Source organism: Canis lupus, chromosome 28 (assembly GCF_011100685.1).
Source record: "Canis lupus familiaris isolate Mischka breed German Shepherd chromosome 28, alternate assembly UU_Cfam_GSD_1.0, whole genome shotgun sequence".
NCBI classification, from domain to species: domain Eukaryota; kingdom Metazoa; phylum Chordata; class Mammalia; order Carnivora; family Canidae; genus Canis; species Canis lupus.
Genome location: NC_049249.1, coordinates 27,486,449 through 27,511,858, shown reverse-complemented (window position 1 = coordinate 27,511,858; position 25,410 = coordinate 27,486,449). Strand labels below are relative to the sequence as shown.

The window sequence follows — 25,410 nt, the reverse complement described above, 5'->3', positions numbered from 1 at the left end:
TTAAACTGAAGGCATTGAAAAATTTATTACGGCAAAGATACAAGAGGACCCTATTTTTTAACATGGGTAAAGAGACTGTAAAACATCTTCTCGCACCATGTCACTGCTACAAAAATTATACCTGTGGAGGAAAACATTTTCAGCATGAGACTCATGTGCTTATGGAAATGTGACCTCAGAGAAGCAAACAGCAGGTAGCCAGCTCCCTGGAATTCAGATCCCTTTGACCAAAAGGCTCTGCGACACCCAGTGGAGTTCAAGTGGATTCTCTCTAAGCAAAACCACTCAAAGAATATCCTCCTCTCCTGTGGCTTTTTAATGAGCTGACAGTGAATCAGCTCTGTCAGACCAGGGATTTTTATTTTTTTCAAACCAAGAGAGGCTCTGATGGGCCTGCAGCTCTGGGCCTGGCGTTGCATTCCCAGGGGCACCCCGCCTGCCCCGAGGGGACTTTCCCTAGAGAGTCAAGGTCACAAATATACTTTGTACACTGCTTCTGGGAACCTAAAATGTGGCAGCCACTCTGGAAAACAATCTGGCCGTTCTTCTAAAAGTTAAACCGAGAGTTCTCATATGAGATTCTAGTGATTCTGCTCCTATATACACAAGAGGAAGGAAAACGTATGTCCACACGAAAATTAGTATATAAGCAAGAGTATCATAACAGCCCCCAAATGGAAACAGCCCAAATATCTGTCAGCTGATGAATGGATAATTAAAATGTGGCCTACCTGTATAATATTACTTGGCAATAAAAAGGAATGAATAAAAAAGAATGATACAGGCTACAATATGGCAAAGCCTAAGAGACGTGCTGTGAATGGAGCCAGTCGTGAACGACTATATATATGTTACATGATTCTGTGTGTGAAGAATGTCCAGATCAGGAAAACCTACAGAGATAGAAAGTACACTAGTGGTTGCCTAGGGCTGGGTAACGGGATAGGGAGATTAGTGGGCGATGGCCAATGGGTGTGGGGTTTCCTTCTTGTGTAACGCTATGTTCAAAAATTGATTGCGGTGATGATTGTACAGCTCTGTGAATCTGCTGAAAGTCATGGAAGTACATACTTTACATGGGTGAATTATGTGGTATGGGAACGCTATCTCAATAAAGATGTGGAAAAAAAAAAGATTGGGAAGGGTTGTCACTCCTCAGAGGCAACCAGCCATGAGATGCAGGGCACTTCTGGCCTCCTGCTGCCTTGGAGGTGTCTCTAGATAAATGAGGATGGTTGACCATGCCTGCCTTCCTCAGGGTTCAACTTCAGGATGTAGCTCCTTGACGAGGGATCTCTTATGTGAGGGGATGACTGTGGTCCTTGCGATCTGTCGTGTGTGGACTCTACTATACTTGAAAACCATAACTCTACCCAACCCCCACCTCACTACTATGGAATCCGGACTGCTCCACCATGCATTCCACCACCAGGTCTGACAGAGCTTTAGCTCCACATCTGGCTGTGAGAAGCTGGCATCATGGCAAGAGGACCAGACTGACTATTAGAAAATCTGGGTCCAAGTCTGAGCTGCCCTTTATGCTTGTGTTCTGCTCTTGAGTATACAAAGGAAGGGCACAGCCAGAGTGATATCTGATCCTTCCAAACACACGCAGAGGAATCGGGCTTATTATTAACATTATTAACAGCCAGCACAGTTAAGTGATGAGGCTCAGCATGGTCTTGGTCTATGTTTTTGAACATTTTGGGGTCCAGTATTCTTTCTAGCTTCCCTGTGTGGACTTAGACAAGTTGCATGGCTCTCTGTATCTTGCTTTCGTCATCTTAAAATGAGAGCAGTTGAGGGGTGATAGCTAAGTTTCCTTCAGACCCTAACAGCCTGTTATTTTATGATGATCTTCCTTGAAGGTGGCCTTCTTTCTTTCAGTATTTTAAATAACAGTTATATCCTCTCCCAGCCCCTACCTTGAATGAGAAGAGAATGCCCCTGTGAACTAGATCTCAATGCAGTTCCTATCATTTTCATGAAACAGTCTCTAAACAAACCAGTTTATGTCAGTAATTGCTCCTCAACTGGAATTAACTTAGTGATTACCAATTCTGCTCAGGTGTTTTCCTCATTGTTTGAGAGAAAACAGCCTCATGTTTGCCTGTTTCTCAAATCTATGCCTTATAACTAACCGATGCCTTGCTCCTACCAAGTTCAATTTGGCTTAAGGAAAATGATATTTGATTTTTCAAAGTGAATCAGTTGGATAGATGGGGAGTTGAGATGAATAGTTGGGTAGATAATGGCTGGATGGCCAGAAGATTGGATAGATGGCTAATGGGTACATGGATAGGTGAGTGGTTAGGTGGATGGACAGAAAGGGACGGATGTATGGTTGGGTAGATAGTTACATTGTAGTTGGGTAAGTGGGTGACTGGATGGTTAGATGGAAGTGTAGATAGATTAATAGGTAAATACAGACAGTGAGACGTAGGTGGAATAAGAGATACGCACTTGGTCCCATTTTCACCGCTTTGCACTGTGATTTGTGAAGCCCCCAGCTTGGGCCGGAAAAGATTTATCACATGGTTGTTCCAGAGGAACTTAACCTTCTGGATTTTTCCAACATTGAGGTCCACATCAATGTTACGCATATGAATTGCATGTGGTTGGAGGGATCCTCTGAAAGTGCAGACATAAAATGTTATATCAGCTGGATATATGAATACGCAGGATGATAATAATCTATTGTTTCTCCAAATAATGGCTGTCATTGTTTTTTTTCTGCTAATACCTTGAATGACTCTGTATACATTCAGGGGCTGCCAAAACACAAATGTATTTGTGAAGAACACGTCTTCAAAAAAATATAGGACTGTAGAATTCTAGTCTTAGTTTGTCCTTAGGGGAAATCAAATATTTGGGGAGCCATGTTAACCTTATAGTTACACTACAAGACTAATCAATATAATGTCTTATTTTAAGGATGCATGTGGCTTCAGAAGTCTTCTGTTAGGATTTCATATGGAGAATAGAGAGTTGTGAAAGAACTTAAACTTAACATGAAAAGCATTCTGTAAAAGTTAGTAAAAAAAAAGAATATTATTTTATAGCACACTTATGTATTCATCTGGCACATATTTACCAAGCACCGCATATGCCCAGTAGAAGCTAGGTGCTGAGGCTACCGCAGCAATAAGAAGCTAGGTGTGCAAGTGTTGGGGTGAGGGTGGAGAGTGCATGTGTGTGGGGGGGAGTTGCTACATAAACATGCCTTGCGAAAGGAGAATTTGATATCTATAAAACCCAAGTCAGAAAGTGATGACTGACATTCCAAAAGAAGTTAGCAAATATCTGATTTTAAATAGTGAATTCCCCCTCTGGGCTTCACTCTTCTCATCTGTAAAATGGGATGATCGGCTTAGAATTTCCTCCGGCTCTGACATTCTAGAATTCGGTGCTTCTCCAGAATAGATGGCTAGATTTATAAAGCGTTTTTATACCCAATTCTTAGGAATACTCTATTATGAATATTATGAGTATGAAAAGTATGACCATTTCACTTTACTGTCAAACTTACTTGAAAATTTCATATTGTTTTGAGTTTGCATTACTTCCATACAAGGCAATCCTAAAGTACCCACTCGTTTTCTTTTTTCCAGCCAGTGTGACCGATACCCTGTATCTCCAACCTGTCCAAAGACACATAATCAGTTCAATTAACTCACTTTGTTGAAAAAAAAAAATCATCCCATGGAAGCATTCTTGTTCCTAGCTCTGAATCCCCAGTCTGAAATGTCGCTAGTACTGAGGTAGAGAAACCCTAATCTGGAGCTTTCTCAGAGCATTCATACATATACAGATAAGTTTATAAAAGAATATCCAAGGCTTTTTTCCCCTTCCACAAATATGACGCGCTGTTATTCTCTATTGTCTCCACCCCCACCCCCCCCCACCCCAGACTGATTTACCACCTCTCTCTGTCCTGCTGTGTTCTGGAATGCTACCCCCACCAGGGATCTTGCCACTGGCATTAAATTGAGTTCAGCTGATAAGAGATGTGCACAGGAGATCAGAAGGCAAGATGAAAGGGGCAGGACCATCTCTCCTGCTCCCCTGGTGCCTCCCTGGTTCCAGTACCAAATGTCTGGCAATAACTACCCCCTCTATGATAGCATGCCATTCCAGGAGCCCCACAACCACCAGATTCTGGGTGCCTCAGCATTCCTTGTTTGTTCCTTTAACCCTGCCCACACCTCTCAAAGTAGATCTTTCAATAAAGTCTCTTCATTTGAACCACTCTGATGAGTTCTCTGTCCATCGGGACCCTGACTAACACACACTGTAATGTATTGATATGTGGGGTTTCTGCCTCTTGTCTTTTCATTTACTATGCTTTAGAGGATTTCTTTCTTCAGTACATGGAACTATCCCCTTGCCTTTTATTGGTTATTGGTTATTTACCAATTTGTGGGCATCTAGGGTTCTCCTCACTAAACTTTTGGTATTAAAAACAATGCTGCAGTGCACATCCTTGAGCACATCTTCTTATGCAAGCATTGTCCTAAGGTATGTCTGAGAAGTGGGGTGACTGGGTTGAAGGAATATGCATATATGCATATCCAGATGCATCCGGATCCACATCTGCATATCCAGATGTTATAGTTACTCCAAACTGTTATCTTCTATCGTAAGTATTGTGAGGATTACATGAGATACTACATGTGAAAAGTGTTTTGTAAAGTGCTATATATATACTTTTTTAAATTTATAACTTCCTTGAAAAATAACACTCTTCTATTCAGCCACCATATACTATTACTTATGACAAATGAATCTTGATGATTTTACCAACTTGTACTTTGTTGGTAAGAAGCGGGGCAAAATAACAACACAAACGGCGTGTGTGTGTACGCACAGGTGCACATATGCATGCACGATGGTGTCGGGGAACTAGTAGGACAGATAATCACAGGTGTGACCTCTTGACTTACAGTGACTTTGCCTCATGCGACCCTCTCTTCCCGTTAATGGATTCATCCTTCCTGCCACCGGGGTGGGTGAACATAGGACCAGCCTGTGCCAATCATCATTGTACTTCACTCTACTGATCAGGATTGTTGGTTAGATAATGTCCTTCTATTACATCTAAGCTGGTTGGTGTTGTCCGTTGCCAGGCGTCCTGACTAATTCGGCTGATAACACCTTCCAAATTACTTGCAAGAGGTTTTAAAGGAGTAAAATGGAAACTTACAAGTAAAGTTACCGCTGTCTCCTGTGTTCAGGAAAAAGGTTTGTCCCACAGCACTGGTATTCCTCTGAAATCGGTCAGCATAGTGCCCCATTTGGGGACATCCTTCAGCTGGGCAAGGGAAACAGCTATCCTAGTGAAAAAAACATAATTTGCTTGCTAGGAGTAGGCTTTGAGTGATTCAATCAATTAAGCAAATAATTCATCTTTCCATCCTATTAATCTACCCATGCACCTATCCATCTCCCATGCATCCTCTCATCCATCCAACCATCCTCTCATCCATCCATCCATTCTCCCACCCTCCACTGACATGCATGCATTCATCTACCCATATATCCATGTCTTCATCCTCAGAGTCATGCAGGGAACTGTATGAAGCCCTGTTGTGTCCCCAAAGAAATACCCAGAAAACTTGGAGTATAGTTGAGTAAAAAAAGTCCTATCCAGGAAGCAATAATGCTACAATATGGAAGGGAAATGCAAGACATCTTCTAAGAGGAATAAATGGGACATGTAAGTTATTTCAAAAGAGCAGAGGAAGAGAAGGTCTGGGACCATCTACACTTTGCTGTGAATTATATAATTGATCCCTCTTTGATGTTCCCCAAATGGTAGTTCATTCGTTGAGTCTGGAGGATGTGGTTTGTTCTGTTCAGATCAGACCAACATTTTATGCTACCATGGCACTGGTCTTCTGTTCTTTGCTCACATCCATCTTCCACGGTGTGCAGAGCTATTTTGCAATTTGGAAAGCACAAGACAAGTACGGGAGGCTGTGTATATTATTATCCACACCCTAACAATACCTAGGATGGTCAAGGCTACACAGTGAATACTCACAGACCCTGGGGATTGAACATGATATCCTTTGGATCTTAGTTCAACCCAAAAACGTTAAGGTCAAAATCAGTTTTGAAAGGAAACATGTGAGTATAGATGTATTTTTATTTTTACTTTTGAAAAAAAATATTTTGAAACTTCAAACTTTTGCAACCCCAACATACTAACTAATTCAGGCAAAAAGCTCAACCTTTCACACTGGTTTGTTGTTGGGGAACAATATCCCCTCATAGATCACTAAGGGGAAATGGGACTTCCATAATGGATAAATTGGGTAGATTTTTTTTTTTTTAAATCTTAAACAAGTAATCAAACTGTAAGTCATCAAGTATTAAGATGATGTGCCACTAAATGAATGCCAATGCCTCTGGTTGCCGTGCACTGAGGACTCAATAACACCCAGTAAATCATGAAGAAATAACCAGACAAATTCAGATTGTGGAATATTCTAGCAGACACTTGGTCTGGAATATAACTGTCAATGTCTCATAACTGTCTTGGATGGCCAATGAAAGATTGGAGCTGTTCTAGATTAATGGAGACTCAAAAAGGGGCTCAGTCAGTTGAGTGACTCTTGGTTTTAGCCCAGGTCATGATCTCAGGGTCATGTGATTGACCCCGCATAGGGCTCTGGCTCGGAGGTGGAGCCTGCTTAAGATTCTCTCTCCCTCTCCCTCTGTCCCTCCTTGCCTGCTCATGCTTGCTCTCTTAAAAAAAAAAAAAAAAAAAAGAAGAGAAAAAGAAAGAAATTAAAGGAAAGGGAAAAAATGCAATTCAAGAAGAAGAAGAGAAGAAAGAAAGAGAAGGAGAGAGGGAGAGAGGAGAAGAAAGGGAGGGGAGAGGGAAGGAGGGAGAATGAAAGAAAGAAAAAGAAAGACAGCTAGAGGACATTATTTGGATATTTGGAGAAGTTTGAATATGAACTATGTATTAGAAAATATTAGTATATCAGTGTTAAATTTCTTGAATATTGTTCTATAGAATGGTCTTGTTCTCAGGAGATGAACATATTTATGAGTAAAGTCTTGAGTTTGCTTTCACATAATTTAGAAGAAAACTATACATATACACACATTCAAATGTTAACAATCGGTGTGTGTAGGTGATGGGTGGACAGGTATTCATGTACTCTTGTAGATTAGGAATTTTCAACTCCTGTGTAGATTAGGAATTTTCCAGAATAAAAAATTGAGATCTAGGGAAGGCCTAGTAGTCAGGTCCCCTCCTACCCACCCTGCTTCCAGGAGAAGGCTCTATGAGGCTCGGCATGTGCAGTACCTCCTCCCTTTAGTCATGAGGCTAGAGCTCTTCTCTGTTCCAAGCCATAGGGACAAAATCCCTACCATCAACAGGGCCACCAGCATCTTCCCCCAGCCCTGGGGTGACCTACCTCCTGAAACTCATGGTAAGAGGCACACGGGTAGCCCAGGAAGCCATCGGGGCTCAAGATGCTGCTCGAGTAATACTTGTAGCTTCTTAGGTGATTGCAAGCCACAAAGTCTCGGGCTCCTGGGGGAAGCAAAGGGCACGGGAGCTCACAGGAGGCATTTTACTTCTGAAGGCTGAACCATCCTGCCTGAATGAGGAATCCTCTCCCCTTCCCGCACCCCTCACCCTGCACATTTCACAGATGGGTGTCAGGGCACAATTTGGAATTTCGGTGCCTGACACTTTGGCAGACTTAGGGGAGAGTAGAAAATCTGGGGACGTGTTTAGTAGTGGTGGTTGGCCAGAGTGGTTTTTCCTCTCCCCTATACTGTGTCCACTTGCTGGGAAGGTCCAGCTCAAGGGCCGGCAAGTGTTGGAGAGTGACAGGTGCTAATGAGCACATTTGTACAATCCTCTGAGGATGGTATGTAATGTAAAGGGATGATGAGGGCTGGGGGCCATGCAGGGGGCAGTGAGGAATGTCTATGCAGAGAGTGAGAGAGAGAGAGAGGATAGCAATAGACTTTAAAGGGATCCTACATGGCCCAGTCATTGCATGGTGAAGGCCCAGATTATTTGTTCTGAATTTTCGTGAGAAGCCAGTGTCTTGACTTTCACATGAAAATCTTTCTATGCTTAAATGATAGCAGTAAATTCCCACTTTTTTATTAAAGATTTTATTTATTTATTTATTCATGAGAGACACAGAGAGAGGCAGAGAGACACAGGCAGAGGGAGAAGCAGGGTCCCTGCGGGGAGCCCAGTGCAGGACTCGATCCCAGGACCCTGGGATAATGCCCTGAGCCAAAGGCAGACCCTTAACTGACTGAGCCACCCAGGGCCCCTCATTCCCACTTTTAAAATTCCCACTTTTAAAAGCCAATTACACACTGTTGTGGGTTGTATTCTGAGGCTAGGCCTCAGTTTGTGAACGGCACACACGGGACAGGCCTTTGGAGCGAAGCAGGCTTATTTGTGGCTTTGGCCCCAGGCTGAGAACTTCTTTCCTACTCTTCCAGGCACAAGGTAAAAGCATCGGACAGTATGATTACTGTGGCCTCCAGCCACCCTATCACTGCATTTTATTTACCATCTTTTTCTTGAAACCAAAGTCTTTTTGTTTGGAAAATTATTTTTTCACTTCTCTAGCTACTGGGTACCAAACTTGCTAAAAAGTGATCTGCAGCAACATCAGACATACCTGGAGGTCACTTTGGGGCTGGGGCTCTGGTGGGCTCTGGTGGGAGAAAGGCACCCACTGCCCAGGGAGAAAGGCACATTTCCCTTTGCTCCAGGGAAGCAGCGGTGGGATTACTTCCCCACAGTTCTGGGCTCCACCTGCCCCATGGCCCAGAAACTTCCTGCAGAAGCTGGTTCCATGTGTCCCACACCAACGCTCATTACCAGACAACAGGAGGACCTGTTTCAAACTTAATTGTTTCTTTCATCCAACACTTCTGCCCTGCGATCCCATCACAGAGGAGCAAGCGGATTTAATTGTTCCTCTGCTCAGCGCCTGGGTAACTCGGAGCTCCACACAATAGGTACACACTCCAGTGTCATGGGCTTGTTCACTCTCAATTGCCTTTTAAATTAAACCTGGCACCTATTATGTGTACCCTGCTCGTCACTGCTGGGAAGGGGCAGCCCTTATTGTGACTCTGGTGGTCTCTCAGGGGGCGGAGAAGCTGCGTCTTCCCTGGAGTTACCTGGTGCAGAGCCCAGAGGAGGTTAAAGCCCCACTTACTGCCAGTGGATATTGGCTGTGGCTTTAGCAACCTGCTATTTATTTATTTATTTATTTATAAACATTTTATTTATTTATTTATGAGAGAGAGAGAGAGGAGCAGAGACACAGGCAGAGGGAGAAGCAGACTCTCTGTGTGGGAGTCTGATTCAGGACTTGATCCCAGGACCCCAGGATCATGCTCTGAGCCAAAGGCAGATGCTCAACCACTGAGCCATCCAGGCATCCCTATTTATTTGTTTTTTTAAAGGTTTTATTTATTCATGAGAGACAGAGACACAGGCAGAGGGAAAAGCAGACTCCTTGCAAGAGCCTGATGTGGGACTTGATCCCAGGACCCCAGGATCCCGACTTGAGCCAAAGGCAGATGCTCATCTGCTGAGCCACCCGGGTGCCCCGCAACCCTACTTTTTAACCTCAGCATATGAAATATAAAAATGACACCGAAGGTCACTGAGCTTTGTGTAATGGACTGGATTGCTTGCTTTGGGCTAGACTTCGGTGTGTCTGGGAGGCCCTGGCTTCGGAGAACTCTCAGCTCAGACAAGTAAGGACTAAAATGAAACAATCAGACTCGAAGCCTCCACTCTCAGGGAGGACAGTGAAGCCCGGTCTTGCAGGGCAGGGTGGTGGTGGGGTGGACAGGAACAACCAAAGGTCAGAACAAAGGCAGCTATCACAGATGATGTCAAGGGTCACTTCATACTGGGGGCACTGAGCCCACCCTCTCACACGAACGGAAGTCCACACAAGGTGCATCCCTCAGAGCCTAGGTCCTCCTGCTTCCAGCTCACTCTCCCCAAACCCACAGAACATGTTCTGCACCTCCGCCTCTGTCTCCCTACCAGCTCAGCTCCTTTCTGTGCCTAGAACTTGAAATACCACAGTAAATGGCAAGAACGTCTAACCCTTCAGATCTTTGCTTACGCCCAGCAGTCATTCAGGGAGCAAGCACAGAAGACAGAGGGTCAAAGCCCAAGCTGGGTCTTTGCCGGTGGACTGGTCCTGTCATGCCTCAGCATCCTGACAAGGGGGAGATGGTGCAGGATGGGGCACGAGATCGGGGGTCTGCAGCTAGAAATTGGGCTTAAATCTCGGGTAGCCTTGGGCAAGTTTTATAACTTTACTGACCCAGTGTCCTTGTCTGTAAAATGGGACTGATCAAAGCAAAGACCTCATGACATTGTCGGGGAAATACCTGGCACACACCACGCACTGTTTCTCCCCAAGTGGAGCAGCCGCTGTCTTGCCTCCCTAACTCACCTACCTTCCCATATGCCATTTATGTCAATGATGGTTGAAAGGGCATTCTTCTGACATCCAGGCATTTGCTTTCCTCCATTTGGATAGAAATCCAGATGACCCACCTTTTGGCTCATTCCAAAACCTGAAATATTGTAAGTGGAGATGATCAGGGAGGTGAGCGGTCCCATTGTTAGGTTGTGGTCACAGACAGCATTCGACTCCTTTCAACCACATCGAGAACCCTCTTGGCAAATTCTCTTCTCGGCAGAGCCACTGTACCGTGTCTGTGGCTCTGCAGAGAGTGCTCAGAAATGGGCACGTGACAAGACAAGAAGGGAGGAGAGCACACAGGAGGAGAAATGGGGGGAAGGTAGGCTCTGGGTGAGCATGCACACATGTATATTTGTATGTGTATGTGTGTCGGTCTGACGTGGGGAGACCCTGAACGGTCCTGACATGCCCTGACACCACTATGTACCTGCAGATACACACCAGGACTGGTGCAAGTTTTATTACTATATTCATTCAAAAATTTTGACTTCTATGTTATATCATTATATTGAGACCACATTCCGTTATATTGCTATCTTGAGAACCCAGTACAAGGGTAGGAGTTTTGGTTTTTGAAGCACGCAGACCTGTGATCACAACCTGGTTCTACTTATAGACTCCGTAATGTTGGGCAGTTCCCTCGGCAGTGAAATTGTAATAATAATAATACCCACTTTTAGGGTTGTTAGGATTAATGAGCTAATGTGTGCAAAAGGTTCAAAGCAGCACATAGTAGATACTCAATGACTGATATAATTATCATTAAAAACATTTTTCTATTGGCATGTTTCACGAGTGGTTGTATAAGAAAATAACGAAGAAAAGAACATTGACTTAGAAGAACCAGACAACAGGATATATTTAATATCCAATAAAACAAACTGCAGCCAGAGCTTTGACAAAAGAAGTAAAAAAAAAAAAAATTCAAAAATTAACTTTTGCATTTTGCAAGTACAGGTCAAAGGTCAATAAGGACACATCTATCTTTGGATATGGGCAGACTGGAAAGGATGCAAGATTTGAAAACTAGTGACAGCCTTTCAGGCTGTAGAAGAGCTTCTGGTTCTACCTGGGGTGGTAGCGGCTGATACCACAGGCACTGTCCTGGCTGGCACCCAGGACTGCTTGGTGCCCAAGGTATTCGGAAGGTGCGCCTTTTTGCATATCCTCCTTGTAGTATGTGTGTGGGATGCACCTGGACCCACTCTCCTCAGTTACAGCTGGTCACCAAGAGGTAAGGTGGGGAACTCACCTAGGAAGGGGATTATGGGAGCACAATCCGTGTGAATCACATCCACAAACATGGCATCAGACGGGTCCAGTCGAACCTCCTCAGGTGTGCCTTGGAAGCATGGCTGTGCTGGATCCAGTCCTGAAATCGGGCAGGTGGGTAGTTAGGCCACACTCTAAGACAAACTAGGATCTAAACTCTTTATCCACAAGATCCATGGGGATTCCTGGGCAAAGAGTCCCAGATCTCAGCAGCGTGACTTGGGAAATTGGATCTGTAGCTCCTGGTCTGCTTAGGAGAGAGAAGGTAACATGGAAAGGCTAAAAGTGGGGTCACTATCCACAAACCTCCAGAAGACCCCAGTGTTTGACTTCTAGCAGGATCTAGGTGACCCCTGGCTCCTTCACTTCCTTTGTCCTTTTCCCCCTCATGTGTTACTATTTGGCCACTGCTCTCCAAGACTGCAAGCTCCCTGACCTCACCCAGGTCCAGCCAGTCCCCAGGCCCCAGGCCCCACACTGCTGGTCCCCTCTGGCTGCTTATGCTATCCCCAGTCTGCTGCTCACCTTCCCATACCCTCCCCTAATAAATCTGTTCTCTCCAAGACCAGGCTCAAACACCACCTCCTCAGGGAAAACTTAGCCTCTCCTTCCTCAGTCCACGCCATCCCCATTGTATAGGATTATTCTGTGTTTGATTAATTCGACTCTGAATTTTACTTGCCTCCTTTATGGTCTGCCTCCTGGACTAGACTGTGGGTCTCTTGAAAGGAGCTGTGCCCACTTCATCTTTGAGGAGACACAGAGGGTGGAAGCAGCAGGGCACCCAGGACTCGGGCACCTGTATTTAGCCCTGGTTTCGATCAAGGTCAAATACCTGTCCTCGCTGAGTTTCAGTTTCCTTGTCCAGAAGGTGGGAATAACAACCACCTCTCCTACAGGGTTATGATGAAACCCCCATGAAAAGATGGAAGAGAAGGGACTTTGCAAACTGAAAAATTTTATAGAAATATGAACTACAATCCCCGTATCCCTCACCCGATGCCAGCACAGAGCCCTGAGCAAAGGAGACATTCATTACATGTTAAATTGAACTGTTTGCCAAAGCCACATGTTGATTTGCCCGCACAAAATAAATAGTTGTCTGTGGCTTGTGTGCGTTCATCTTGCCAAGTAATTTATTCATTTATTCAGTATTTACTGAGCACCTCCAATGTGGCAGTTTTCAGGTGACCACTTTTCATTCTCTGCTTGTGCATGGCACAGCATACATACTTGTGGAGCTGATGACTCAATTTAAAAACCTCAGTTTATTATTATTATTATTATTATTATTATTATTATTATTTTACTCTTGCAGTAATAACCCGAAGTCATGTGCCTAATATGCCAGTTGTATTTTCCTTTAAAAAAATAAACGTATTTTTATTTGCAATCAGGTGTTTTCGAATACGCATGAATACAGGGACGACTCCTTTCGGATTCAAGTGGGGCACCCCCTGCAGGCTGCACCTGGGGGCCCGCCCGCCTCTCCCGCACCCGCACCGGCCGGGCGGCGCCGCGCACCTGTGATCCTGCCCACGCGGCCGCCCAGCCTCCTGCCCGCCTCTGCCGCCGCGTGCGCGCCCAGGCTGTGGCCGATCAGGTGCGCGTCCTCCGGGCGGTAGCCCAGCTCGGTCTGCGGACGGGTGGCGCGTCAGGTCCCGCCGGCGCGGGGGCGCGGGGGCGCGGGGGCGCGGGGGGCGCGGGGCCGTGGGGGCGCAGGAGGCGCGGGGGGCCGCGGGGGTGCAGGGGGCGCGGGGGCGCGGAGGGCGCGGGGGGCCACAGGGGGGCGCGAGGCCGTGGGAGCGCAGGAGGCGCGGGGGGCGCGGGGGAGCGCGGGGGTGCAGGGGGCGCGGGGGGTGCGCGGAGGGCGCGGGGGGCCGCGGGGGGGCGCGAGGCCGTGGGGGCGCAGGAGGCGCGGGGGGGGCGCGGGGGGGCGGGGGGGGTGCCGCGGCCCGCGGGGGGCCCGGAGGGCGCGGGAGGGGCGCGGGAGCCGCGGGGGCGCGGAACTCGGGAGGAGCCGACTCCAGGGAGGAGTCCCCTGGAACTGGGGAGGAGCCGATTCCCGGGATCGCGCGACCCGGTCCGCAGCCTGCGCGGGCGGTGCGCGGGGCAACAGTGCTGACCAGCGGCCACCGCGTCAACTGCAGGCTGCCTGGAGGGGATGGGACCCTTGCGCTGCCTTCAGCCACCCACACCCCGCAGGGGTGGGGGGGACCTGGTCCCCGGCTGGGGTTGGGCCTGTCTGGGAGAGCGTGGGTAGTGGGCCTGGCTCTGGGATTCTCCAGAATAGACCTTCCAGAAGGCTGTAAGGGGCCTTTCCTCCTGGGCTGAGAAAGAAGACTCCTCTGGAACTCCCAGAATAGCCTGCAGGAGAGACTTTCTTTCCAAAGGGGAAACTGGGGCTCAAAGAGGTTAGTTTGACTCAGGCCCCATAAGTAGGAGTCTTTGGGACAATCCAGGAGGGAAGAGAGGTGCAACTTCACATTAGGAAGGCCCTTCTTGGGCTTCCCGCCTGGCCCCAGCCCAGGGAGGCTTAGGCTGCCTCTTAGGTACAAGGGAGTGGTGCTTGGGTAGCCCCTTTTCTGCCTGCTACCCACAGGATGTGGCCCACGCAGGGTTTTACCGACAGCTGTTGTATGAAGAAAGCTATTTGTGCTCCCACAACCCGAATGTTCTGGATAGCTTGGGAATATCGTGTCTTTGCCCCACGTTTCCAGTCCACACAGATGCAATTCACCTTCTCCACTTTAAACATTTTCTGGGGAAGACAAGAGAGAGAAACCAATTTATTAACAGCCACAGACTGTACACTCCAAAGATAGGAATTCATACCCATGGAGCACCTAGATTGTGCCAGAACTCTAATATTCCTTGTACTTGTCCAAACTTTCACCACGTCACTATTGATTGAGTGTGCTTATCCGCACTTAACAAATGTGGAAACTGAGGCCCAGAATGGATTAAATGACTTGAGCCTGAGGTCTCACAGATGTGACACAGCCAGATCAAAAAGTTCACTTACTAGATGAGGGGTTAGTTAGCAAACTATTGCAGTAGGGCCAAATCTACCTGCTTTTATAGATAAAGTTTTATTGGAAGGCAGCCACACCCATTTGTTTACTTATCTGTTATCTCTGCTTCGGAGCTAAAACAGAGTTGAGCTGAAACCATATGACCCAAATCGAACACAAATGCTGGAGGGTTGAAGCCCTGGGTATGTTGCTTTTATGTTCCCAACAATGCTTTGGTGGGAGATCTAAGGTATTAAGGGACACGTTTAATCAGATAAAATTTAGACTGAAATAAGATAGGACCCTCTCAGATATGCACATCTTTTACACCCGGGCCTGTGACCACAGTCTGCTGCCCAAGCAGAGATACTGGTCCCTTGGCGTAAGGGCGGGGGTAGGGAGTAGGGGATCAGATGTCAGATAGGGCCACTCCATACACTTTGTTCATTTGGGGGTGCCCTGGACTGAGACTTGGTTCGAGAGGGGAAGGCATTAGCTAGAGACCCGGGCATCATGTTGGGTGGCGTATACCTGACTCTTCCATGTCCAGGTTTACACAGTTTCCTTCTGGGGCTCAGGGGGCATGTGCAAACACCCAATTCCAAGAAAAGAAGAGAGCCCTTGGAGAGAAGCTGTTGAGGTTGGTCCCTGTTCAGACTAAGGCCCAAAAAGCCATGGCCCCCGGGCACCTCCTCCAGGTTAAATCTGCAGACACACAGCATCGTGGTGTTTTATGGACAGAAGACCTGGTTTTTCATTCCACCTCCAGATTCAACGTTGGGCAAGTACTGAACTTCTTTGTGCCTTAGTTTGCTCATCTATAAAATGGGAACATAGCTATACCTTCCTCACTCTACCTGCACGGTGTCAGGTTCATGGTAAGTGCTCTAGAAATGGATGTTATAAATAATAATTCATTACTAATATTCATGATAACTTTAGAGCTGTATTGTCTAGTATTGTAGCCACTAGCCATGGGTGGCTATTCAAAACTAATTAAAATTAAATGAAATTTAGAATTCAGCTCTGTGGTCACACTAGCCACATTGCAAGTGTTCATTAAGCACAGGTGACTAGTGGCTCCTGATTTGGACAGTGCAGATACAGAACATTCCCATCAGCACAGAATGTTCTATTGGATAGCAAAGCTCTAGAAGTTAAATTTAAGCACTTTCCTGTCACTCAGGGGTTTTACATAAACCATCCAAGACAAATGTCAGGTAATTTGCTATAGTTTCCACCTCTGGGACTTTCTGATTAGAATCTGTTTTTTTTTTTTTTTTTTTTTTTCAGCCTCAAGAGCTGGTTGGCTAGAAGTTGTTGGTTTGGGAGAACTTGACCACAGATGCCTTGAGAACCTAGGCTTTCCTTGGTGGTTTTGGGAAGATCACTTCTCTCCTTGGGTGTCTCCTTTCCCAGCCTCAGGGATACGGGGCTGCGGTGTTTGAATCTGGGTGCTGGGTGCTAGAGGGCTAGATGCCGGGGGTTTGCCCCTACCTTGCACATGTCAGACAGCCAGTTCTCCTCCCCCTTGTCTATGAAGCCGTGGATGATGAAGCGTGTCTTGCGGTCCAGTTGGAAGTTTGAAGCCTCAATGGTGTCTAGATCAGTGGCAGTGATCAGCTGGTTTAATTACAAAACATGAATTTGAATGTTGGCCTTTCCAAGCCATGGACTGTTAGAGCCAGCTCCATCCAGTAAGACTGAAATTGGATCGGGCTGGAGCAGGCCTTCCTGACCTGAGGTTGGAGGACAAAATTCATAATGCCCAAGGTCATGGACTTCCTGTTTTCATTAACCCCTAATTGAAATCTAGCATTTCTGTTAATTATGAAGCTAGGCAACAAACCACAGTAGCCTTATACCACTCACAGTTTCATGGCACGTCGCTGTTGTTAATAGATACCTTAAAATAATTTATACTCATCACTATTTAAGATTGCAGCAGTTGTTAGACCAACTGCTAAATCTTGTTTAGTGAGATAGTAAAGCAGCACATAGATTACTGTAGCACGTATTTATCTTTTTAAATGTTCTGATAACTGTTTTTCAATACAATTGGTGTCCTTTGTAATCTTACGTGTTTTACTTTATGCATTTAGAAACATCATCCGGAGAACGGGCCCTTAGGCTTCCCCAGATGCTGAAGAGATCTCTGGCCCCGAAAAGATGAAGAACTCATGCACCCAGAAGTACCGGGCTTGAAGGCGAGGTTCAGCTCCGTGGAGCCCTGAGGGGCATCTCAAGGTCTTGAAAACTTAAGAACAGATTTCCAAATGCCTGCTAGTCCCCTCCCACCAGACCCCCTAGGCAAGATTCCATGAAGAAGAATCTCATTAAAACAGCACAATAGCTATGTCTAAGCAGATGCCCCGCTGGAAGCTCAGAGTGGGGTGCTGGTCCCCTAGGGCCCCACTGTGAGTGACCTCAGGGGCCTATAGATAGACACCTGGCTCTGAACTTTGACTGGAGCTGTGAGCTGCTTCGATTCTGAGCAAGTTCTCCTTGTCACTTCTAACCACCTGCAGACAGCCGGTCCTGCTTCCACCTAGCAGGCCCTCTGGGAACTAAAGGGTGCTCCCATGGTCCCCACCTTTTGTCTTTTGTGGCTAAGCATTCCTTCTTCCCCGTCTGTCTTCTAGCCCCTCAGGAAGGATTTATACTTCCACACCTCTACCCAACTGAGGGGCTTCTCTCCTTCCACTGCCTGGTGCAGAAAGAAGACAGACCCTCCCAGGGAACACCAGGCCTGGGCTTCTCCATAAATGCTGCTTTCCCAGGAACAGGCTGCTGATGCAGGGAAGCTCCTGAGGTTCTATGCACAAGTGTGTGTGAATGTGTTAGTTTCTGGTTTGGGCGTCCATAGATTTCATTACATGTGCATAATGGTTTATGATCCTGAGAGCTAGGATGGCTGCGGGTCTAACATTGGTGGGGAAGCATCACCTGCAAAGTTTCAAGGCAGTGCATTTTTCCTTAGACAACCATGTGAAGGGTCCAACATGGGCGCCCACATCTGCCCACCTTACGGCGTTTCCGTCCCACACTTACTTGGAAGTTGTTGGGATTCTCATTTGTGTACAGAAGAAAGCGAGTGTTGATGTCCTTGGGATTCCAGGGAAATAACTTGAAAGGCCGCTGAAGGGTCCCACTCCATGGTTTGTCATCGGGAAAGCAGCCAAGATGTCCATAACAGATCTCCTTTCCTGGGGCAGGAAGAGCAACCAACAGGGCACTCGTGGGGTTCTGGAAAAGAGCACTGTATTCTCAACTACACAAGAGGATTCTTCAGGATGAGCCCGGGCTGGCTATGGCCAACGCTGGTCTTCATCTTTGCCAGTCATTGTTCCCCAAACTTCCTGGTTATAGGGAGTCACCTGGGGGCTGGGAGTGACTGTGTGTCATGTACACCATTGTCCCCAGGCTCCTCCCTCAGAGGTTCTGATTCAGAGGATCTAGGGTGGGGTGCTGGGAATAGCATGCGTAATGCTGTTTGACCCTTATCATCCCACCTGTGGGGGAATCACTGAGAATTCCTGGGACCCTTCTGCCTTAAAACTACTTCTTCCAGGAAACTCCCAGATGGCCTTGGATGTATATTCATCAAGCATCAGGTATTTATCAGGTGTGATATCTGTGACACGGTACTTCTTGAGTCACCTTCCTCTCTCCATTACATCAACTACCGGCCATGCATTCGTGGGTAGCTGCCCAGTTCACATAACTTCATGTCACCCTTTTGCACACACTTTTGCCCCAAATTATTCTCTGCCATTTCAGATTTTCCCTGTTGTTCTTTGGAAAGGTAGATTTTTAAAGAACAGAGATGATTTATTTTTGCATCAGTACATGCAACTAGCCGATGGACCCAAGTGACCATAAGTGCCCGGCCTTTCTCTAATCTACAACACGAACATTTCCACAATGAATTGTCACTGAGGATGACATAATCGCATCTGGGGGATTGCAATGGGTCTCTCTTCTAGGCTTCCTCACCTCCTAAACTGGTGTTGCCAAATGTTGACCATTCATTGAAAAGCTGGTAAGAGTTAACACTTGTTTCCTGTGTGCCAGATAGCATGCTAGCACTTTACCAGGATTATCCCATTTAAGACTCAAAACAGCCCCACGAGTAAGGAGTTTGTATTATTACACCCATTTTACAGATGAGGAAACCAAGGCATAGAGAGACAGAGCAAGTAGCTCGAGGTCACAGCCAGTGGTGAAGCCAGGATTTAAACCTGTAAAGTTTAATTGGGAACATAGCTAGGATAGCTAGGTGCTGAGGAGATATGGAGACAGATCAGATTAAACCCTGCCCTGAAAAAGAGAGAGAGAGAGAGAGAGAGAGAGAGAGGAAATCTAACAGGGAAGGAGTAATGATGGAGTGAAATTCACACTGGAAAGACAAAAGATGAAAATGATGCTTGCCTCTGGTGGCAAATGCAGGGGCTTGGGGGCCAGGTTACCACACCTGGGCTGTTAGGGGGAGACGGGGAAGTGCTGGAGGGCGTGAAGCTGGTGAGTGGTGTGGAGCCTCCTGTAGGTGGCTCAGAGGAGGGAGGGCCTGTGATGGGCGTGGGGGGGGGGGTATGGCATGGGACAGTGCAGGGCCAGTGAGCCTGGGGAGGTAGGTCACAGGCATCCTGACCTCCGATGACAGTGGAAATTAAGGCACAGGTGGGGAGATGGGGGTAGGAGGTGGCTTCTGAGCCTTGTATGGGACAAGTGAGTTTGAGGCATGGTGGGAGGCCCTGGGCTTCAGGAGGGTGAGCAGCCAGGCCGGAGGCGAGGCAAGGGGGAAGCCTGACGACAGAGAAGGAAGAGGAGGAGGTGCCCGGGAGTGACTTTTGGGGGCTGCCCAAGTCTGGGGCAGGAGGAGGCAGTAAATCAGCAAAGGAGACCAGAGGGGTCAGAAAGGCCTGAGATGCAGCCGCATCCACCCCAGATTCTGCTGTTGGGAGCCAGGTCTCGCTCCATGGCTGGGATGGAAGGGAAGGCCCAGAGGGGGCCTGGGGACAAGCCAAGGGGACAGGGGGAGGAGTCTGGATGCAGAAGGAAGCCTCAGCAGGGACCCGAGGAGGAGGCCGTGTCTGCTCTTGAGGGAAGCAAGCTCCAGCAGGGTTTGGGGAGCCGAGCCAGGCAGTGAGGGGTCCTGCTGATGGGAGGAGGCGAGGCAGAGAGGGAGAGAGGCGCTGCATGCACCTGTGAGGCACACCTCTGTGGAAGTGGGGGTGACCGGGAGTGAGCAGGCTGGGGACTCCAGGGGGCTGTGGCGGCAAGGGAGGCATTTTCTGTTCCAGGACAAGTACACCCTGGTATCTGTGTCTGAATCTGGACAGAGGCCAGAGAGGGACCGATCGGAGCTGGGGAGACAGAGACCCTGTGAGGAGAGAAGGTGGGGGCCGTGGGCAGGAGGGTGGGCTCCTTTGGCAGGCCTGGCAGCAGGGGAGCTGTCAGGGGACATGTCTATGTGACATGAGTCTGCTGACATGCTCCTGTCTCCTCGGGGGGGGGGGGGGGGGAGGGACTGGGTGTGAGGGGTCTGCCACAACTGCCTCCCGCTCCCCTGGCCCCAGCTGCTGCCACCTCTGCCACCGGCCTCACCGCCCCTAGAGCCTTTGCAGGAGGATTCCCTGGGATCACCCGTGTCAAGCATGTTGCCGCAGAGCCAGCACTCCCTGAATGATGGCAATTGTTGTTTTTCTTGAAATAATGGTGATGCTGTTATTTATGGTGATGGTAATAATGGTGAAAATGTCTCTAACCGCCTTACCCAAAGGCCAACCCAGGCACAGTCACTTTCTCCTCAAAGGGATGGTGACAGCAGGACGCCAGGGTGGCTCAGGGGTTGAGCGTCTGCCTTCAGCCCAGGGTGTGATCTCAGGGTCCTGGGATAGAGCCCCGCATCAGGCTCCCCGCATGGGGCCTGCTTCTCCCTCTGCCTGTGTCTCTGCCTCTCTCTGTATCTCTCATGAATCAATAAATAAAATATATTTTTTAAAGATTTTATTTATTCATGAGACATACACAGAGAGAGAGAGAGAGGCAGAGACACAGAGGGAGAAGCAGGCACTATGGAGGGAGCCCGACGTGAGACTCGATCCTGGGACCCCAGGATCAGGCCCTGGGCTGATGGCAGCGCTAAACCGCTGAGCCACCCGGGCTGCCCAAATAAAACTTTTTTTTTTTTTTTTTTAAAAAGATGGTGACAGCATCCTCACCTCTGACTACTGTGGCCAGCAGGAGAAGGCCGACGGTCCAGGAAGGCAGCATCTACGTGGATGAAAACAGGGACTCGCACGGACACCCCTGTGCACTGCTCCCAGGCCGCGGTAGCAGAGCGGGGCAGGGCAAGGGGCCCTGGAGCACAGCGTGTGAAACCAAAGCCCAGCGCCTGGGCTCCCCGAGCTCCCCCCAAGGCTGAGGCCTCCGCACGTGTGCACGTGTGCACACACACACACAGGGCACCCGTCTGAGCCCCCCGCCCCCGTCTCTGGGTCTCCCCACTGCAGTGCCCCCCGCCAGCTCCCTGTCCCCACAGGGACCATGACTTACTGTGCAGCACTGGAGCTTCGTCTCTGAGCCCAGCGGGTTGGCTGCGGCTTTTATACGCAGGCCCTATCCTTTGCCCTCCTCGAGGAGAGAATGGGGAGGCTAGCCAGGCTCTGCACATGCGTGCTCGGAACGTAGGTTACCACAAACACATAACATAAGTGCATAAACACGTACCGCCTGCTCAGCCATATGACCAAGGAGCTCAAAAGACTAAAACGAACACTACTCGAATGATAGCTTTGTTTAGAAACGGTCTATCTTAAGACCATTTCTGAGCTCTGCCAACTGTACCTTGACCTGGAGATAAGAAGGTCACTGGCTTCACTGCTAAGAGGAGGACTTGGGTGAGGAGCCAGGTGCCGCCCTGTCATTTTTTTTTTTAATTGACATATAATTTAGATATACCACAGTGCACGAATCTTAAGTTTAAAGTACAGTGTAATGGGTTTTGACAAATGTGTGTATATGCCCTAGATCAACATATGGGACACTTCCAGCAGCCAGCAGTTTCTCTCATGATCTTTTACCATCACGGTCCCCAGCAGTGCTTTGGTTTCTGTCACCATGGGTTAGTTTGACCTGTTCTAGAATTGCTTAGATAGTATGTGCACCTTACATTTTTGCTTCTTTCCCACAACCCATTTTTTTTTAAGATTCTATTTATTTATTTATTCATGAGAGACACAGAGAAAGGCAGAGAGATATAGGCAGAGGGAGAAGCAGGCTCCTCGCAGGGAGCCTGATGTGGGACTTGATCCCAGGACCCTGGGATCATGCCCTGAACTGAAGGCAGATGCTCAACCACTGAGCCACCCAGGTGCCCTCCCACAACGCTTTTTTTTTTTTTTAAGATTTTATTTATTTATTCATGAGAGACCCAGAGAGACAGAGAGAGAGAGAGGCAGAGACACAGGCAGAGGGAGAAGCATGCTCCATGCAGGGAGCCCAAAGTGGGACTCGATCCTGGGTCTCCAGGATCACACCCTGGGCTGAAGGTGGCCCTAAACTGCTGAGCCACCCGGACTGCCCTCTTTTTTTTTTTTTTTTTTTTTTAAAGATTTTACCACAACCCATTTTTGAGATCATCCATGTTGTTACATGTGTAAGTAATTGGTTACTTACTTTAATTGGTTACTTTATTACTTTTAATTACTTTTTTATTAGCTTTTTTATTACTGTGTCATAACTGATTTATTTCCGTGAGTACACTCCAGTTGGGTTATCCATTCTTCATTGGTGAACATGTCGGTTCTTTCTAGTTTGGGACCATTATAAATGATGCTTCTAGGATTGTTCTGGTCTGGTAAACATTTTTAGGAGGACACATGTACTCATTTCTCTCAGGCTTATACCCAGGAGTAGAATTGCCTGGTCCTGCGGCGTGTGAATACTTAAACACTATCCCAAAGTGACTGCACCCATAAAGTCCCACTGGCAGTTGGGTGACAGTTCTAATTATTCCACATTCCACTTCTGCCTTTTGACCAATCCCAGAAGCCCTGAGGTTGCCAGCAATTTCCTGAGGGTTTCAAGTGTAGAAAAATGTTTTTTTTTTTTTTTTTTTTATGACGCTCCCTTCTGAGAACTCTGAGGTGAGCAGTGTGGAGTTGAGGGAAGCTAAGGAATGAATTGGCTTCTGAGAAGTTTTTTGAACAAGTGAAGTGATGATGTGATGATGAAGCCTGACAGGGTTGCTTGTGCCTCAGTGACCTCAAAGCTTAATGTTGTCCAGCAGCTGAGAGAGGAGGTCAGCTCTGGGGCTCATAAAGAACCCCACTGAGGAGCCTGGAATGACATTAGGCTGAATGGAAACCCGAAATCCATGACATGGCGCCAGTGTGGCTGCTCATTGCTCTTGAGAAAAGCCAAACTCCTTACCATGGCCTTTAGGGCACCTGAAGCCTTAGGTCGTCCCTCCCCTTCCTCACCTTGAATCTTGCTTGTGAAACTTCCCGCAGGCCCGGCATGTGCTGCTTTTCTTGAAAGTGTCCATTTTGGGGGGGGGGGGGGTCTTTGCATATTTTGTGTCTTCTTCCTAAAACACATGACCCTAGCTCTTTCCCTTCCCAAGTCAGTTGTCCCTCAGGGCTCCACATCAATGTCACATTCTCCAAGATGCCTTCTTCAATGTCCAAAGCAGAACCAGATCTTTCTTTACATCTATCACTGCCCTGATTTTTTCTTTCATAGAATGCATCCCAGTTGGTAATTATATTTCCATGATTATTTGTTTGGATCATACCTTCATGTCAGGGTCAAGGTCTCTACACTCATTTCTGCCTCCAGAGCCTAGCACAGTACCTGGTAGATACTAGGTAATCAACAAACATTTACTGGGTGGAAGAATGGGACATTGGAAGCTCATGACTCATTGGGTTGTTGAGCTAGGTAGCTCCTAGATGTCTCCTGCCATCTCCTCCCTGATCTGTGCCCTCCTCCATGGACTGCCTCCCTAGGTTACATGCCCTTGGCCTTCTGGTTGGGTTGAGCGAACAGGAGGCACCACAGGAAGATCAGAGTGTAGGAGGAAAGAGAGGTTGGAGTATTTCTTCCCAGGCTGCTGTGCTGTGGTTGGACAATATCTGCACTGACTTCTCAATTTAGGGACATTATCTCTGCACTAAGCTGCCCCTCAGGGAGGGTTGGGCACCCCTACCACAGTTACCAGTGGCTGAGGTGGACCCTATTGGGTGATCCCAAGCATCCAAGAGCCTGATTGGTTTCTTTGTGAAGGTGGCCCAAGGTAGGCCAGTGCAGCCCCCGGCTGCCTCCCACTTGCCCGCACAGGGCAGGGCCAGCTCAGCTCCCCATTCTCTCTGGAGGCCTGAGGTTCTAAAGTTCTAACATTCTGCCAACTGTCTGTCCTGGGAAGGAAGGGAAGGCCAGCACCTGTGGGAAAAGACATTAACTGGCCGCATGTTGGCAGGCACCAGGGTCAGGGCTGGGGGTGCCTCCAGCTGGTACAGTAGCTGCCCAGGGAAGGGGGCAGCTTGGGTCCTCCTTCTATGCCCTGAGATCTCTTGAAACTTGTCTGTTCCTCTCCTTCGACACTTCTTTCATCTGTTCCCTCCCCTCCATCCCCCCTGCTCTGGTCCTGCAGCAGTTGGCCTCACCTCTCTCTAGCCAATGCATCTCCCCTCCAGTCATCTCCCCCAGCTTCCTCCTGGCTTTGTCCTGTGGGTGGCCCCTTGTTGCCTTCAGGTGCATGTTTGATGGGTTGTCTCATGCACTCATGCTCATTTGTATGTGGCTACAACATGCTGGATGCTCTTCCAGGCTTGAGGGGACAGCAGTGAACAGAACATGCTCCTTCCCTGCCCTCACGGGGCTAATGGCCCCAGGGGGCACAGACACTGATTGCCTACAAGTAAATACACAATTAGAAATGAACGCCTGAGTGGCTCAGTGGCTGGGCACCTGCCTTCGGCTCAGGTTCTGATCCTGGGATCTGGGACCTAGTCCTTGTGAGGAGCCTGCTTTTCCCTATGCCTATGTCTCTGCCTCTCTCTCTCTCTCTCTCTCTCATAAATAAATAAATCTTTAAAAAAATGAACAAAGACACTAAGATAGAGGAGAAAGCCCATGGAGGGCCTTGTGTACCAGTTATGTAGTAAAGAGAGCATCCTGGGGGTATCTGGTGGATGGGGGGACAGGTCAGCATTTAGCAGAGTCTAAACTCCGAAGCGGGGATATGAGGTTATGGGTTGAACTATGTTCTTCACCGAAAAGATATGCTGGAGTCCTAACCGCCAGGACCTCAGAATATGACCTTACTTGGAAATAGGATCTTGACAGGGAGATGTGAGGGAAGTAGGGTGAGTCCTAATCCAGTATGATTACTGTCCTTACAAAAAAGGGGAAATTTGGACAGAGAGACATGGATGCACAGTAAGGATCCTGTGTGAACATGAAGAAAATCGGGTGACGTTTCTGCAAGCCAAGCATCGCAAAGAGTGCCAGCGACTGCCGGAAGGACGGATGCATGAACAGATTCTGGATGGCTCAGTAGGTTAAGTGCCTGCCTTCAGCTCAGGTCATGATCCCAATGTCCT

The 25,410-nt window shown here is 47.9% G+C and overlaps 1 protein-coding gene and 1 long non-coding RNA gene across 2 annotated transcripts; one reads left to right on the top strand and one right to left on the bottom strand.

The window, feature by feature from the left end:
- On the bottom strand, positions 1-21,557 carry PNLIPRP2 (pancreatic lipase related protein 2). The gene is made up of 13 exons (XM_038578899.1): positions 21,359-21,557; positions 21,025-21,076; positions 17,852-18,006; positions 16,298-16,423; positions 14,413-14,547; positions 13,311-13,422; positions 11,767-11,886; positions 10,486-10,605; positions 7,434-7,552; positions 5,204-5,333; positions 3,530-3,641; positions 2,464-2,631; positions 1-121 (listed from the first exon to the last, which is right to left on the bottom strand). The coding sequence occupies exons 2-13, from the start codon at positions 21,074-21,076 to the stop codon at positions 58-60; spliced, it is 1,413 nt and encodes a 470-aa protein (XP_038434827.1). The 5' UTR covers positions 21,359-21,557; the 3' UTR covers positions 1-57.
- On the top strand, positions 13,285-19,251 carry LOC106557924. The gene is made up of 4 exons (XR_005380649.1): positions 13,285-13,389; positions 15,570-15,678; positions 16,903-17,047; positions 17,443-19,251. It is a non-coding gene; the product is annotated as an uncharacterized LOC106557924 (long non-coding RNA).
- Positions 21,558-25,410: the final 3,853 nt, after the last annotated feature.

Coding starts and splice junctions, on each gene's coding strand:
- PNLIPRP2 (XM_038578899.1), bottom strand. CDS start 21,076: ATGCTGCCTTCCTGGACCGTCGGCCTTCTCCTGCTGGCCACAGTAGTC. Junction 3,642..5,203: donor AGACAGCGGTAACTTTACTT/GTAAGTTTCCAT, acceptor GTCTTTGGACAG/GTTGGAGATACAGGGTATCG. Junction 122..2,463: donor AGCGGTGAAAATGGGACCAA/GTGCGTATCTCT, acceptor TTTCCTCCACAG/GTATAATTTTTGTAGCAGTG.